Genomic DNA, 16,386 nt, shown 5'->3' on the forward strand with positions numbered 1-16,386 from the left:
ATGTTGCCGGGTGTAAATTGCAAACTCCCATTGTAATGACGAGTACTCTGTAGTGACCAGTACATTATAGTCACCAGTACCTTATGCCCAGCCCATGCTTCTGGAGACATGCACCCGTAAGTTAGGCGGGCTCTCATCGCTTCAGAAATGCCGCAAATGGAAACAATATGTGGTTTAGGTGCACTATGGGGCTCATAAGGGAGGGGGCATTTGGATTTGAGAGCAGACAATTTGCTACATTTCTTTTGGAGGGTGAGGAGCTATTTTGCTGTTCGTGAGCCTTTGTGCTTCCAGTAGTGTGGAAACCCCCTATATTTCCAATATATATTTGAGTTAATGCTTTTATTGGGAACATTTTACATAACGTTAGGGGATTACAGTTATCCGGCGCTCTACGCTGACCACTTATTTTGGGGTTTCCATCTAAATCTCTAAGGGTATGTGTCCACGGGCTGGTTTACATCTGGATTAGCTGCGGATTGAACGCTTCATACAACCGCAGCGTTCAACCCGCAGTGTCCAGATGTTACAGCATAGTGGAGGGGATTTTATGAAATCCTGTCTCCACTATGCGTGCGAACACGCACCCGGCGGCCCTGCGTTTACGGACATGCGGTGCGTCTTTTTAGAACGCAGCATGTCTGTTTACCGTTCGGCGATGTTCCTTCGCCGCAAGGTAAATCACTGGGCCCTATGCATAGGGTGCAGAAATTCCGGATGTGTGCAATGAACACATCCGGAATCACCGCGCGTTCAGAAGGGTGTGGCTCTTTAGGCGAAGCGGGTTTTCCGCTCCATCCAAAGTGTGGTAAATCCGGACAGTGGAGATGCACCCTAAGTGATGTGATTCAAGTGAAATCCCAGAGGGATCCATTCACTATAATGAGGCAGCAGAGTTACTCTGGACTCCATCTGGCCTCTGTTCAGTGGTGTCCTTCTTTTCAGAAGTGCACAAAACTGTGGCAGACGGCACTTTTATGCAATCCTAAAAAGACTGACCCCGCCGGATCACAGGTCCTATAGCTTCCACAGTGCCTCCATCTGCCTCATTATAGGGAACCTTCCGCCAGAGGTTCTGTCTGAATCACTTATTTCAGATATTTACATGGAAACCCGGTGCAAGAGGCAGAGTGAAAAAAATCAACAGCAGGTGAAGAATTGGTTATATTTATTTTTTACGCCATTCCTCGTGTGGTAAAAGTGATTAGGCGACTTTATTCTTTGGGTTGGTGCGATGACAACAATACCAGATATACAGTACATCGGGTTTTTTTATCTTTGGCTGCTGTCACAAACTAAAAGACGCTTTTTATTGCAAAAAATAGTTTTTGCATCACCACATTTTGAGAGCTATAATTTTTCCATATTTTGGCCCTCAGTCATGTGAGGGCTTGTTTTTTGTGGGATGAGTTGACGTTTTTATTGGTATCATTTTCGGGCACATGACATTTGTTGATCGCCTTCTGTGGACGCCGGAAGGTGAGAATAGCACGATTTTTATGTTTTTTTTTATTTTTAACATTATATGTTTTTACTATTGATGCTGCATAGCATCAATAGTAAAAAGTTGGTCCGGGATGGGGCAACACACTGGCACTGACTGGAGGGGAGTAGGAAAGGGCGAATTCGCGGCCAGACTGTGCCCGTCGCTGATTGATCGCGGCCGGCCGCTACCAATCTGCGACGCGGGATTTCCGTGACAAACAGACGGAAGTACCCCTTAGACAATTATATAGATGGTGGCCCGATTCTAACGCATCGGGTATTCTAGAATATGTATGTAGTTTATTTATGAAGTTTTCAGAATAATGCAATTTATACACAGGATTCGGCCAGCCAGGCACGACCAATTAGCGAAACGTGGTTCAAATTCCCCGCCAATTCGTGGCCGGACTGCGCCTTTCGCTGATTGTTCGCGGCCTTGCGTGACCAATCAGTGAAGCCAGGGCCTGCTCCAGGTTTTGAGGGCCTCGGGCGAAAGAGTCTCAGTGGGCCCCCCCTCTTTAACACATACCACGATTCATAATGCACAGATATGGCAGAGAAATATAGCACAGCCAAGTAGCATACAGCCCACGTAGTATATAGCACAGCAAACGTAGTATATAGCACAGCCCACATAGTATATAGCACAGCCCACATAGTATATAGCACAGCCCACGTAGTATATTGCCCAGCCACGTAGTATATAGCACAGCCCCCGTAGTATATAGCACAGCCCACGCAGTGTATAACACAGCCCACGTAGTATATTGCCCAGCCACGTACTATATTGCCCAGCCACGTAGTAATGCACAGCCTCAGTAGTATATTGCCCAGCCACGTAGTATATTGCCCAGCCACGTAGTATATTGCCCAGCCACGTAATATATTGTACAGCCACGTAATATATTGTACGGCCACGTAATATATAGCACGGCCACGTAGTATATAGCACAGAGATGTAGTATATAGCATTGCCCATGCAGTATATAGCACAGGCCACGTAGTATAGAGCACAGCGATGTAGTATATGACCCAGCCACGTAATATATACCACAGCCACGTAGTATATAGCACACAGACGCAGTATATAACACAGCCCATGCAGTATATAACACAGCCCACGTATGTTGCCCAGCCACGTAATATATTGCACAGCCACGTAATATATTTAACAACCACGTAGTATTTAGCACAGCCACGTAGTATATAACGCAGCCCATGCAGTATATAACACAGGCCATGTAGTATATTGTCCAGCCACGTAATATATACCACAGCCACGTAGTATATAGCACAGAGATGTAGTATATAACACAGCCCATGCAGTATCTAACACAGCCCACGTAGTATATAGCAATTTGGGCACCATATCCCTGTTAAAAAAAAGAATTAAAATAAAAGTTATATACTCACCTTCCGTCGGCCCCCGGATCCAGCCCAGGCGTTTACCGATGCTCCTCGCGACGCTGCGGTCCCAAGAATGCATTGCGGTCTCATGAGATGATGATGTAGCGGTCTCGCGAGAGTGCAATGCATGGACCGGAGCGTCGCGAGGAGCAGCGGGAAAGGCGACGGAAGTTGAGAATATAATGATTTTTTATATTTTTTTATTATTTTTAACATTAGATCTTTTTACTATTGATACTGTATAGGCAGAATCAATAGTAAAAAGTTGGTCACACAGGGTTTATAGCAGCTTTAACCCCTTCATGACCCAGCCTATTTTGACCTTAATGACCTGGCCGTTTTTTGAAATTCTGACCAGTGTCCTTTTATGAGGTAATAACTCAGGAACGCTTCAACGGATCCTAGCGGTTCTGAGATTGTTTTTTCGTGACATATTGGGCTTCACGTTAGTGGTAAATTTAGGTCGATAATTTTTGCGTTTATTTGTGAAAAAAATGGAGATTTGGCAAAAATTTTGAAAATTTCGCAATTTTCAAATTTTGAATTTTTATTCTGTTAAATGAGAGAGTTATGTGACACAAAATAGTTAATAAATAACATTTCCCACATGTCTACTTTACATCAGCACAATTTTGGAAACAAAATTTTTTTTTGCTAGGAAGTTATAAGGGTTAAAATTTGACCAGCGATTTCTCATTTTTACAACGAAATTTACAAAACCATTTTTTTAGGGACCACCTCACATTTGAAGTCAGTTTGAGGGGTCTATATGGCTGAAAATACCCAAAAGTGACACCATTCTAAAAACTGCACCCCTCAAGGTGCTCAAAACCACATTCAAGAAGTTTATTAACCCTTCATGTGCTTCACAGCAGCAGAAGCAACATGGAAGGAAAAAATGAACATTTAACTTTTTAGTCACAAAAATGATCTTTTAGCAACAATTTTTTTATTTTCCCAAGGGTAAAAAGAGAAACTGGACCCCAAAAGTTATTGTACAATTTTTCCTGAGTACGCTGATACCCCATATGTGGGGGGGAACCACTGTTTGGGCGCACGACAGGGCTCGGAAGGGAAGGAGCGCCATTTGACTTTTTCAATGAAAAATTGGCTCCAATCTTTAGCGGACACCATGTCGCGTTTGGAGAGCCCCTGTGTGCCTAAACATTGGAGCTCCCCCACAAGTGACCCCATTTTGGAAACTAGACCACCCAAGGAGCTTACCTAGATGCATAGTGAGCACTTTGAACCCCCAGGTGCTTCACAAATTGATCCTTAAAAAGAAAAAGTACTTTTTTTTCACAAAAAATGTCTTTTAGCCTCAATTTTTTCATTTTTACATGGGCAACAGGATGAAATGCATTCTAAAATTTGTTGGGCAATTTCTCCTGAGTACACCGATGCCTCAAATGTGGTCACAAACCACTGTTTGTGCACACGCAAGGCTCGGAAAGGAAGGAGCACCATTTGACTTTTGAATGAAAAATTAGCTCCAATCGTTAGTGGACACCATGTCGCGTTTGGAGAGCCCCTGTGTGCCTAAACATTGGAGCTTCCCCACTTGTGACCCCATTTTGGAAACTAGACCTCCCATGGAACTAATATAGATGTGCAGTGTCCACTTTAAACCCTCAAGTGCTTCACAGAAGTTTATAACGCAGAGCCGTGAAAATAAAAAATAATTTTTATTTCCTCAAAAATTATTTTTTAGCCCACTATTTTTTATTTTCACAAAAGTAACAGTAGAAATTGGACCCCAAAAGTTGTTGCGCAGTTTGTTCTGAGTACACTGATACCCCATATGTGGGGGTAAACCACTGTTTGGGCACACGTCAGGGCTCGGAAGGGAAGTAGTGACTTTTGCAAATGCAGACTTTGTTGGAATGGTCTGGGGGCATCATGTTGCGTTTGCAGAGCCCTTGATGTGCCTAAACAGTAGAAACCCCCCACAAGTGACCCAATTTTGGAAACTAGACCCCCCAAGGAACTTATCTAGATATGTGGTGAGCACTTTGAACTCCCAAGTGTTTCATAGAAGTTTACAACGCAAAGCTGTGAAAATAAAAAAATAATTATTCTTTCCTCAAAAATGATGTTTTAGCAAGCAATTTTTTATTTTCTCAAGGGTAACACGAGAAATTGGACCCCAATAGTTGTTGCCCAGTTTGTCCTCAGTACACAGATATCCCATATGTGGGGGTAAACCTTTGTTTTGGCACACGTCGGGGCTCGGAAGGGAAGTAGTGACTTTTGAAATGCAGACTTTGATGTAATGGTCTGCGGGCATCACGTTGCGTTTGCAGAGCCCCTGATGTGCCTAAACTGTAGAAACCCCAAACAAGTGACCCCATTTTGGAAACTAGACCCCCAACGGAACTTATCTAGATATGTGGTGAGCACTTTGAACCCCCAAGTGCTTCACAGAAGTTTACAACGCAGAGCTGTGAAAATAATAAATCATTTTTCTTTCCTCAAAAATGATGTTTTAGCAAGCATTTTTTTATTTTCACAAGGGTAGGAGGAGAAATTAGACCCCAATAGTTGTTGCCCAGCTTGTCCTGAGTACGCTGATACGCCATATGTGGGGGTAAACCACTGTTTGTGCACACGTCGGGGCTCGGAAGGGAAGTAGTGACTTTTGAAATGCAGACTGATGTAATAGTCTGCGGGCATCACGTTGCGTTTGCAGAGCCCCTGATGTGCCTAAACAGTAGAAACCCCCCACACGTGACCCCATTTTGGAAACTAGACCCCCCAAGGAACTTATCATGATATGTGGTGAGCACTTTGAACTCCCAAGTGTTTCATAGAAGTTTACAACGCAAAGCTGTGAAAATAAAAAAATAATTATTCTTTCCTCAAAAATGATGTTTTAGCAAGCAATTTTTTATTTTCTCAAGGGTAACAGGAGAAATTGGACCCCAATAGTTGTTGCCCAGTTTGTCTTGAGTACACTGATACCCCATATGTGGGGGTAAACCTTTGTTTTGGCACACGTCGGGGCTCGGAAGTGAAGTAGTGATTTTTGAAATGCAGACTTGAGGGAATGGTCTGCAGGCGTCACATTGCGTTTGCAGAGCCCCTGATGTGCCTAAACAGTAGAAACCCCCCACAAGTGACCCCATTGTGGAAACTAGACCCCCCAAGGAACTTATCTAGATATGTGGTGAGCACTTTGAACCCCCAAGTGCTTCACAGAAGTTTACAACGCAGAGCCGTGAAAATAAAAAATAATTTTTCTTTCCTCAAAAATTATGTTTTAGCAAGCAATTTTTTATTTTCACAAGGGTAGCAGGAGAAATTGGACCCCAATAATTGTTGCCCAGTTTGTCCTGAGCATGCTGTTTACCCCATATGTGGGGGTAAACCACTATTTTGGGCGCACGTCGGTGCTCGGAAGGGAGGGAGCACCATTTGACTTTTTGAATACAAGATTGACTGGAATCAATGGTGGCGCCATGTTGCGTTTGGAGACCCCTGATGTGCCTAAACAGTGGAAACCCCTCAATTCTATCACCAACACTAACCCCAACACACCCCTAACCCCAACTCTAGCCATAACCCTAATCACAACCCTAACCCCAACACACCCCTAACCACAACCCCACCCCCAACACACCCCTAATCCCAACCCTATCCCCAACACACCCCTGACCCTAACCATAACCCTAACCACAGCCTAATCTTAACCCCATTTCCAACCCTAGCCCTAATTCCAACCCTAACTCTAATTCCAACCCTAACCCTAAGGCTATGTGCCCACGTTGCGGATTCGTGTGAGATTTTTCCCCACCATTTTTGAAAAATCCGCAGGAAAAAGGCACTTCGTTTTACCTGCGGATTTACCGTGGATTTCCAGTGTTTTTTGTGCGGATTTCACATGCGGATTCCTATTGAGGAACAGGTGTAAAATGCTGCGGAATCCGCACAAAGAATTGACATGCTGCGGAAAATACAGCACAACGTTTCTGCGCGGTATTTTTCGCACCATGGGCACAGCGGATTTGGTTTGCCATAGGTTTACATGGTACTGTAAACCTGATGGGAAACTGCTACGAATCCGCAGCAGCCAAACCGCTGCGGATCCACAGCCAAATCCGCACCATGTGCACATAGCCTAATTCTAACCCTAACCCTAGTTCTAGCCCTAACCCTAGCCCTAACCCTAACTCTATCCCTAGCCCTAACCCTAAACCTAGCCCTAGTGTAAAAAAATAAATAAATATATATTTTCTTTATTTTATTATTGTCCCTACCTATGGGGGTGATAAAGGGGGGGGTGTTATGATCCCAATGGCAAGGATCTCAGAGATTACAGCAAAAGTCTGCAAACATAAATACCAGCTCATAGGGACGTGGTAACTAGGCTGACCATATACCTGACCCTAGCACAAACAACTAACAGTAGCCGGGGAACGTGTCTACGTTGATCCTAGACGTCTCGTGCCAGACGGAGAACTAACTAACCCTATCAGGGAAAATAAGACCTCTCTTGCCTCCAGAGAAAAGACCCCAAAGTAATACAAGCCCCCAACAAATAATAACGGTGAGGTAAGAAGAAAAGACAAACGTAAGAATGAACTAGATTTTAGCAAAGAGAGGCCCACTGACTAATAGCAGAAAATAGTAAGATGACTTATATGGTCAGCAAAAAACCCTGCAAAATATCCACGCTGAATATCCAAGAACCCCCAAACCGACTAACGGTGAGGGGGGAGAATATCAGCCCCCTAGAGCTTCCAGCAATATCAGGAATCACATATTGTACAAGCTGGACAAAAATATGAACAAAGCAAAATAACAAAAAATAAGAAAGCAGGACTTAGCTTATCTTGCAAAGAACCAGGACCTGAAGACAGGAGCAAACAGAAATGAACTGATTACAACGATGCCAGGCACTGGACTGAGAATCCAGGAAGTTTAAATAGCAACACCCCAGGCCTAACGAAGCAGGTGAGTACCAACCTGGTAAAAGACAATCCAAGTGCCAAATCACTAGTGACCACAAGAGGGAGCCAAGAAGTATAGTTCACAACAGGGGGGGTTATTTATTATTTTTTTATTTTGATCGCTGTGATAGAACCTATCACAGCGATCAAAATGTACCTGTAACGAATCTGCCGGCCGGCAGATTCGGCGGGCGCACTGCGCATGCGCCCGCCATTTTGGAAAATGGCGGCGCCCATGGAACACACGGACGGACACCGGGAGGGACACCGGAGGTCGGTAAGTATGAGGGGGGGGGTGGGGATTGGACAGCGGGGGGAGGGATCGGACTGCGGGGGGAGCGGACAGGAGGACGGAGGGGAGCGGAGGACAGCAATTACAGGACGGAGGACCGTGGGGACAAGATCGGTGGCGGTGGAGGGGGGCAGATCGCGATCTCCAGCCATGGCTGATGCTATTGCAGCATCAGCCATGGCTGGATTGTAATATTTCACCAATTTTCATTGGTGAAATATTACTATCGCTCTGATTGAAAGTGAAAGTGAAACGTCACTTTCAACAGCCAATCAGAGCGATCGTAGCCATGGGGGGGCGAAGCCACCCCCCCTGGGCTCAAGTACCACTCCCCCTGTCCCTGCAGGTCGGGTGAAATTACCGTTAACCCTTTCACCCGGCCTGCAGGAGCGCGATCCGACCATGACGCATATGCTGCGTCCCAGGTCGGATTGGCACAGGTTTTCATGACTCATACGCTGCGTCAAAGGTCCGGAAGGGGTTAACCCCTTCATGACCCAGCCTATTTTGACCTTAATGACCTGGTTATTTTTGCAATTCTGACCAGTGTCCCTTTATGAGGTAATAACTCAGGAACGCTTCAACGGATCCTAGCGATTCTGAGATTGTTTTTTCGTGACATATTGGGCTTCATGCTAGTGGTAAATTTAGGTCGATAATTTCTGCGTTTATTTGTGAAAAAAATGGAAATTTGGCGAAAATTTCGCAATTTCCCCTTTTTGAATTTTTATTCTGTTAAATCAGAGAGTTATGTGACACAAAATAGTTAATAAATTTCCCACATGTCTACTTTACATCAGCACAATTTTGGAAACAAAATTTTTTTTTGCTAGGAAGTTATAAGGGTTAAAAATTGACCAGTGATTTCTCATTTTTACAACAAAATTTACAAAATCATTTTTTTTAGGGACCACCTCACATTTGAAGTCAGTTTGAGGGTTCTATATGGCTGTAAATACCCAAAAGTGACACCATTCTAAAAACTACACCCCTCAAGGTGCTTAAAACCACATTCAAGAAGTTTTTTAACCCTTCAGGTGTTTCACAGCAGCAGAAGCAACATGGAAGGAAAAAATGAACATTTAACTTTTTAGTCACAAAAATGATCTTTTAGCAACAATTTTTTTATTTTCCCAAGGGTAAAAGGAGAAACTGGATCACGAAAGTTGTTGTCCAATTTGTGGGGGTAAACCACTGTTTGGGCGCACGGCAGGACTCGGAAGGGAAGGAGCGCCATTTGACTTTTTGAATGAAAAATTGGCTCCAATCTTTAGCGGACACCATGTCGCGTTTGGAGAGCCCCCGTGTGCCTAAACATTGGAGCTCCCCCACAAGTGACCCCATTTTGTAAACTAGACGCCCCAAGGAACTTATCTAGATGCATAGTGATCACTTTAAACCCCCAGGTGCTTCACAAATTGATCCGTAAAAATGAAAAAGTACTTTTTTTTTCACAAAGAAATTCTTTTAGCCTCAATTTTTTCATTTTCACATGGGCAACAGGATAAAATGGATCCTAAAATTTGTTGGGAAATTTCTCCTAAGTACACCGATACCTCATATGTGGGGGTAAACCACTGTTTGGGCACATGGTAAGGCTCGGAAGGGAAGGAGCGCCATTTGACTTTTTGAATGAAAAATTATCTCCATCGTTAGCTGACACCATGTCGCGTTTGGAGAGCCCCTGTGTGCCTAAACATTGGAGCTCCCCCACAAGTGACCCCATTTTGGAAACTAGACCCCCCAAGGAACTTATCTAGATGCATAGTGAGCACTTTAAACCCCCAGGTGCTTCACAGAAGTTTATAACGCAGAGCCGTGAAAATAAAAATAAATTTTTCTTTCCTCAAAAATTATTTTTTAGCCCGGAATTTTTTATTTTCCCAAGGGTAACAGGAGAAATTGGACCCCAAATGTTGTTGTCCAGTTTGTCCTGAGTACGCTGATACCCCATATGTGGGGGTAAACCACTGTTTAAGTGCACGGCAGGGCTCGGAAGGGAAGACACGCCATTTGGCTTTTTGAATGAAAAATTATCTCCATCGTTAGCGGACACCATGTCGCATTTGGAGAGCCCCTGTGTGCCTAAACATTGGAGTTCCCCCACAAGTGATCCCATTTTGGAAACTAGACCTCCCAAGGAACTAATCTAGATGTGTGGTGAGCACTTTGAACCCCAAAGTGCTTCACAGAAGTTTATAACGCAGAGTCATGAAAATAAAAAATAATTTTTATTTTCTCAAAAATGATTTTTTTAGCCCGAAATTTTTTATTTTCCCAAGGGTAACAGGAGAAATTTGACCCCAAAAGTTGTTGTCCAGTTTCTCCTGAGTACGCTGATACCCCATATGTGGGGGTAAACCACTGTTTGGGCACTTGTCGGGGTTCGGAAGGGAAGTATTGACTTTTTGAAATGCAGACTTTGATGGAATGCTCTGCGGGCGTCACGTTGTGTTTGCAGAGCCCCTGATGTGCCTAAACAGTAGAAAACCCCCACAAGTGACCCCATTTTGGAAACTAGACCCCCAAGGAACTTATCTAGATGTGTGGTGAGCACTTTGAACCCCCAAATGCTTCACAGAAGTTTATAACGCAGAGCCGTGAAAATAAAAAATCATTTCTCTTTCCTCAAAAATAATTTTTTAGCCCGCAATTTTTTATTTTCCCAAGGGTTACAGGAGAAATTTGACCCCAAAAGTTGTTGTCCAGTTTCTCCTGAGTATGCTGGTACCCCATATGTGGGGGTAAACCACTGTTTGGGCACACGTCGGGGCTCGGAAGGGAGAGAGCACCATTTGACTTTTTCAACGCAAGATTGGCTGGAATCAATGGTGGCGCCATGTCGCGTTTGGAGACCCCCTGATGTGCCTAAACAGTGGAAACCCCTCAATTCTAACTGCAACACTAACCCCAACACACCCCTAGCCCTAATCCCAACCCTAACCGCAACACACCCCTAACCCTAGTCTTAACCCTAATTCCAACCCTAACTCTAATTCCAACCCTAACCCTAAGGCTATGTAGCCCACGTTGCGGATTTGTGTGCCAATTTTTTAGCACCATTTTTGAAAATTCTGCAGGTAAAATGCACTGCGCTTTACCTGCGGATTTACCACGGATTTCCAGTGTTTTTTGTGTGGATTTCACCTGCGGATTCCTATTATGGAGCAGGTGTAAAACGCTGCGTAATCCGCACAAAGAATTTACATGCTGCGGAAAATACAACGCAGCGTTTCCGTGCTGTATTTTCCGCACCATGGGCACAGCGGATTTGGTTTTCCATAGGTTTACGTGGTACTGTAAACGTGATGGAAAACTGCTACGAATCCGCAGCCAAATCCGCACCGTGTGCACATAGCCTAATTCTAACCCTAATTCCAACCCTAGCCCTAATTCTAACCCTAATTGTAACCCTAATTATAACCCTAACCCTAATTGCAACCCTAATTCTAACCCTACCCCTAACCCTACCCCAAACCCTAACCCTAACGTAAAAACAAAAATAAATATATTTTCTGTATTTTATTAGTGTCCCTACCTATGGGGGTGATAAAGGGGGGGGTTTATTTACTATTTTTTTTATTTTGGTCGTTGTGATAGAACCTATCACAGCGATCAAAATGTACAGGGAACGAATCTGCCGGCCGGTAGATTCGTAGGGCGCACTGCGCATGCGCCCGCCATTTTCCAAGATGGCGGCGCCCATGCGAGAAGACCGAGGACACCGGGAGGGACACCGGGACTAGGTAAGTATGAGGGGGTGCAATCGGACAGGGGGGGGGGGGCGGAGGGGAGAAGAAGGCGCTTACGACAGGATGGAGGGTTAGGGAACAATGACGCCGGCTGCAGGTGAAATATTACAGATTGCTCTGATTGGCTGTTTCACTTTCAACAGCCAGTCAGAGCGATAGTAGCCACGGAGGGGCGACCCCCCCGGGCTGTAGTACCACTCCCCCTGTCCCTGCAGGTCGGGTGAAATTGGAGTTAACCCTTTCACCCGATCTGCAGGGATGCGATCATTCTGTGACACAGCATATGCGTCACAGGTCGGATTGGCACCGACTTTAATGACGCATACGCTGTGTCACAGGTCGGGAAGGGGTTAAAACCTGAAATAATTTTGGAACGTTACTTGAAAATGTCTTAAAAATCCCCCCTCCCCCACCTCATCTTGGTCATAAAACTTTCTTGACTCTGAATATGCCTCTATTTCAATACCAAGCAGAGAGTCTAAAAGATGAATGTGCTTATTGACACATATAAAGTTGTGTAAATCTGTTCTGTATAATTTACCGCTAGTCACAAGCCAGGCCCATGTACAATGCATTGCTTTTCTGGCTTGTCACCTGAGAAAGCCTATGATGCAAGGTTACGGATCTATTTATGCTTTATAAGGTTTCAATCATCTCTCCCCGGTACTTATCATTTGGGTAATTTCTTCAAACTGTATGTTTAATCACCTTTCTGTCTCTGGGTGTCAGTGTACAGAGCCTTCTTTTTTCAGGGCAGTCTGTCTACAAATTAATGTTGCATAACTGTGAAAAGGTTTTGATTTACATTCCTGGCCACAGCCAACCTAAAAGAGTTTCAAGTTGTTGACCAGCGGCCTAATGTAAATTCCAGTAAATTTGATGGTTTATGATGTAGATGTTCCCAGTGTAGAAAAACTTTTGGGAAAACTTATTTATAAAGAAAGAAATATGGCACTGAGTCAGATGTGATGCTGGGTTGAGTAAAACATCTAATCCACCTCCTTTTAAAGCAATATCCCATTTGATTTGTGCAAGAGACCCTAAATCCACAGACCTCATTAATAATCCTACAAATAATTTTAGCTACGGTATTTATATATTGGTAATATTCTTTTCATAGATTATGTCTGGGAAAGCTGAGAGACCACATCCATAGCCGACATTTAAGCTTCAGAGTTGCCACCCAGCTTTTCAAAATACTTGAATGGTGCTTGCTCATAATTAGGGCTAAAAGCCCCCACAGACATAAAACTGACATTGGCCGAACCTATCTATACTGACAAAAATATTATTTGTCGGACCATGTGTATGCATGCTTTTACTATAATAAAACTGATCTGCAAATGATGTATTAGGCTGGTGGACTGGACGGACCCCCTTGGCCTCTTTCTATGTAAGCAACTATAAATGCCTATAGCTTCTGCCATGGAATCTGCTATTTGTTACATTAATTATATGGTTTTGTAGAAACCCTGATGGTCTTTAAAGTTTTCTCAGAAAGACTGAACTGCAACCAGAAGTCCTTCCAACTGTAGATAATGAGAAAATAATGTGACAATTTAACAAATGAAATAAAGTATGGAAGAAGAACATATAATTGTGGTTGTGCAATATGGAAAAAATAGGTACATTTACTAAACAAAGAGAATGTCTGAAATGCAATGTATTAACCCCTTAAGGCTATGTTCACACATTTGAGTTTTGGCTGCTTTTTTCCACGCAGGAAAAACTTGCTCTCTTGGCAGTAAGGAAGCTGCTTACAAAAAGCAGGTTTTGATGAGTTTTTGCTGCGTTGTATTGCTGTGTTTGTTGTCTCTTGTGTATGTTGATAAAGTTTATTGGCCCCCCAAAAAAGCATGGTTTTGCACCAAAAATGCAGCAAAAACTGATACCTGCGCTATTTGCTGTGTTTTTACTGCTTTTTTGCACTTACCCATTGTTTCCTAATGGTTGATAAAATGCTGAACACTGAAAAAATACAGAAAGAAGTGACATGCTGTAGTCTGCAAAAACGCAGTCAGGAAAATAAACCAATGTGTGTGCATGAGTTTTCTGAAATCTCATAGACTTTGCTGGTACTGTAAAACGCAGCTTAAAATTTGCATTAAAAAAAACAGCACAAAAAGCCACAAAAACACAATGTGTGGACATCGCTATAAGACTGAGTACCTACAAGAACCTTAGCATTGCTATTTAAAGGGAAGCAATTGATTAAAAGTATAATGATGACTTCTGTTTTATTCTTAGCCTATTTTACTATATAACTTTTTTTTTCATAGGGGAGTAGCAGCTCGGACTCATTGGACGGACATAGTTCCGACTACGCCAACAAGAGCTATGATGCTGTGGTGTTCGATGTATTGAAAGTGACTCCTGAGGAGTTTGCAGTATGTATTGGATTATTTCTTTCCAGTCTAGGTTATGTTATTAATTAATTAATTGATTGAGCAAATACCATGTAGTGTGCTTTCTGGGTTACTAGTAAGGGGTCCTTCATTGGGGATCTTCATCACTAGTCTATAGTTAGCTCTTCCTTGGGGAGACCTTTGTAACAGATTGGGATAATAAAAAGTAGTTCCATTTATATATACATTTTATTTTTAATACAGTGTTCATTTTGCACAGTTAAAGTGGCATTCTAATCTTACAAGTAGTGGCTTATCACTTGCAAATGCTGTCACTTTGTGATCGATTGCCCCAAAAGATGTGGAGCTCCAGGATTAGTGTAGTGCGGCAGTGATGCTCCTTCCCGCTCAGGTGTGCCGAGCACTTCCCTGTACATCATTTGGCCGCAGCCTCCTGTTTGTAATTTTCATGCTTGATCTTGGGAAATAGAGCTGTATGGACAGACTATGTTTCCATAGAGGAATTTTTCAGAATTAGAAAAAGATGGCTGCTTTCTCTCCCCCCCCCCCCCAAAAAAAAAAATAAATCACGACCCCTGTCTACAGGTCGTGTGTAGTATCCCAGCTCTACACTATTCACTTGTCTATTCACTTGTCTATTGCCATTGTCTATCATTATTGCTTTCCTGTTAGTCACTTGCCTTCTTTGTTTTAATCTAGAGCCAGATCACCTTGATGGATGCTCCAGTATTCAAAGCAATCCTGCCAGAGGTAAGCCCCGCTCTCTAGTGTCTGGCACTGGGGTTAGATATATCATTATTAAGTGTAAAATTAACATATTTTTAGCATGAAATCCTGGAGAGCATACAAAGCACTCAAGGAAGATGCAGCAATGTTGCGTGGATGAGTAACCCTTGCTATAAGTAAAATACTGCAGAACTGCTGGTATAATTCCATCTAAACCAGCAGCACAGCCAAACCCAACCACTTTAGTCAGATCGGTAAACGGTCTAATGTGTACGAGGTTGACAGATGTGATTTTTCAGTATTTGTGTCCAGAATTACCGTATGTAACCATTGTGTCCCAACCATTTTAAAGATAAATGACCTCCTTGGAGCTTGTGCTATATATTTGTAGTGCAGCCTACTTTCTTGTATAGTCCACAAGCACTGTTCTTCAAGACTCTGGCATTATAGTGACCCTGATATGCCACGTGGGCAGTCTTGGCTGAAGATACAAGTGTTAGGTCTATATTTGCTTTGTGTTCTCACACAGCACCTTTCTTGTAGCTTTAAAGATACTCATTGTCAGTGAGAAATAAGATGAAGTAAAAAAGCTGAGGCAATTGACATTCTACATTTTTTTTAACTACACACTGCAGCTCAAAAAACGCAAGAAAAAAATGCAGTGTGTGACTGAGATATTAGGAATCCAAAGTGCTGCGTTTTTTTCCGTGCGCACCCCAACTTACATGCAAAAAAAAAATGGAAAAAAAACAGAGGAAAATATTCCAGCATCTGTAGAGATGAATAAAGTGATGTTACCCTGAGGTGCATAAAGAAAAAGAAGGGCCTCCGTGACTAAACAGTGCCAAACTATCTTATGTCATGGAGGGACCAGCGCATTACATGACGGACAGCAGGGTATCGGTTTCCTTGATTTTTATTAAACATGGAACTTTAGAGCTAGGAGTAAACCCACCATTTAATCTGCTACATTTACGGTTAAATTGACTGGAACAAAAACTGCTCTGATTAAAACCGCATTAAACATTAAGTGAAATTGAAGACTATGGATTATTGGACGCTATTTTTTTTTTCCTCTTTTTTTTTGGGGGGGGGGGGGAGAAGGGGGATATAATCGAGAATAGGAAAGATCCATGTGAGTTTATCTTTTCATAAAAAATTATTCCCTTACACTAAATTGTAATGTGCATTGCAGAGTTGATTAAAGTATATGTAGAGGTTTGTAGCACTGGTCCATAGATTTCGCTGAGTGCCGTGTGATGATGAAAAAAAGATCAGATAAATAAGTTGTCGTATATGGGATTAATCTTTTTGTGTTAATAAATTGGAATGGTTAACTTTTAATATTATTTATTATCATGCATGTTCAGTGTATTTTTCTCTCCAGCAAGGAGCACGTTGTTGTCTCA

General features: G+C 42.9%; 1 protein-coding gene across 33 annotated transcripts in view; it reads left to right on the forward strand.

The window, feature by feature from the left end:
* Positions 1-16,386, forward strand: part of RALGPS1 (Ral GEF with PH domain and SH3 binding motif 1) — a 1,054,187-nt gene that overhangs the window by 298,720 nt on the left and 739,081 nt on the right. For all 33 annotated transcript variants that reach the window (XM_077284283.1, XM_077284266.1, XM_077284294.1 and 30 more), the window contains 2 exons: positions 14,165-14,272; positions 14,951-15,001. In XM_077284283.1, the coding sequence (XP_077140398.1) occupies positions 14,165-14,272; positions 14,951-15,001 (159 nt within the window). The remainder of the gene's footprint in view (positions 1-14,164; positions 14,273-14,950; positions 15,002-16,386) is intronic.

Source organism: Ranitomeya variabilis, chromosome 2, assembly GCF_051348905.1.
Source record: "Ranitomeya variabilis isolate aRanVar5 chromosome 2, aRanVar5.hap1, whole genome shotgun sequence".
Taxonomy (NCBI): Eukaryota; Metazoa; Chordata; class Amphibia; order Anura; family Dendrobatidae; genus Ranitomeya; species Ranitomeya variabilis.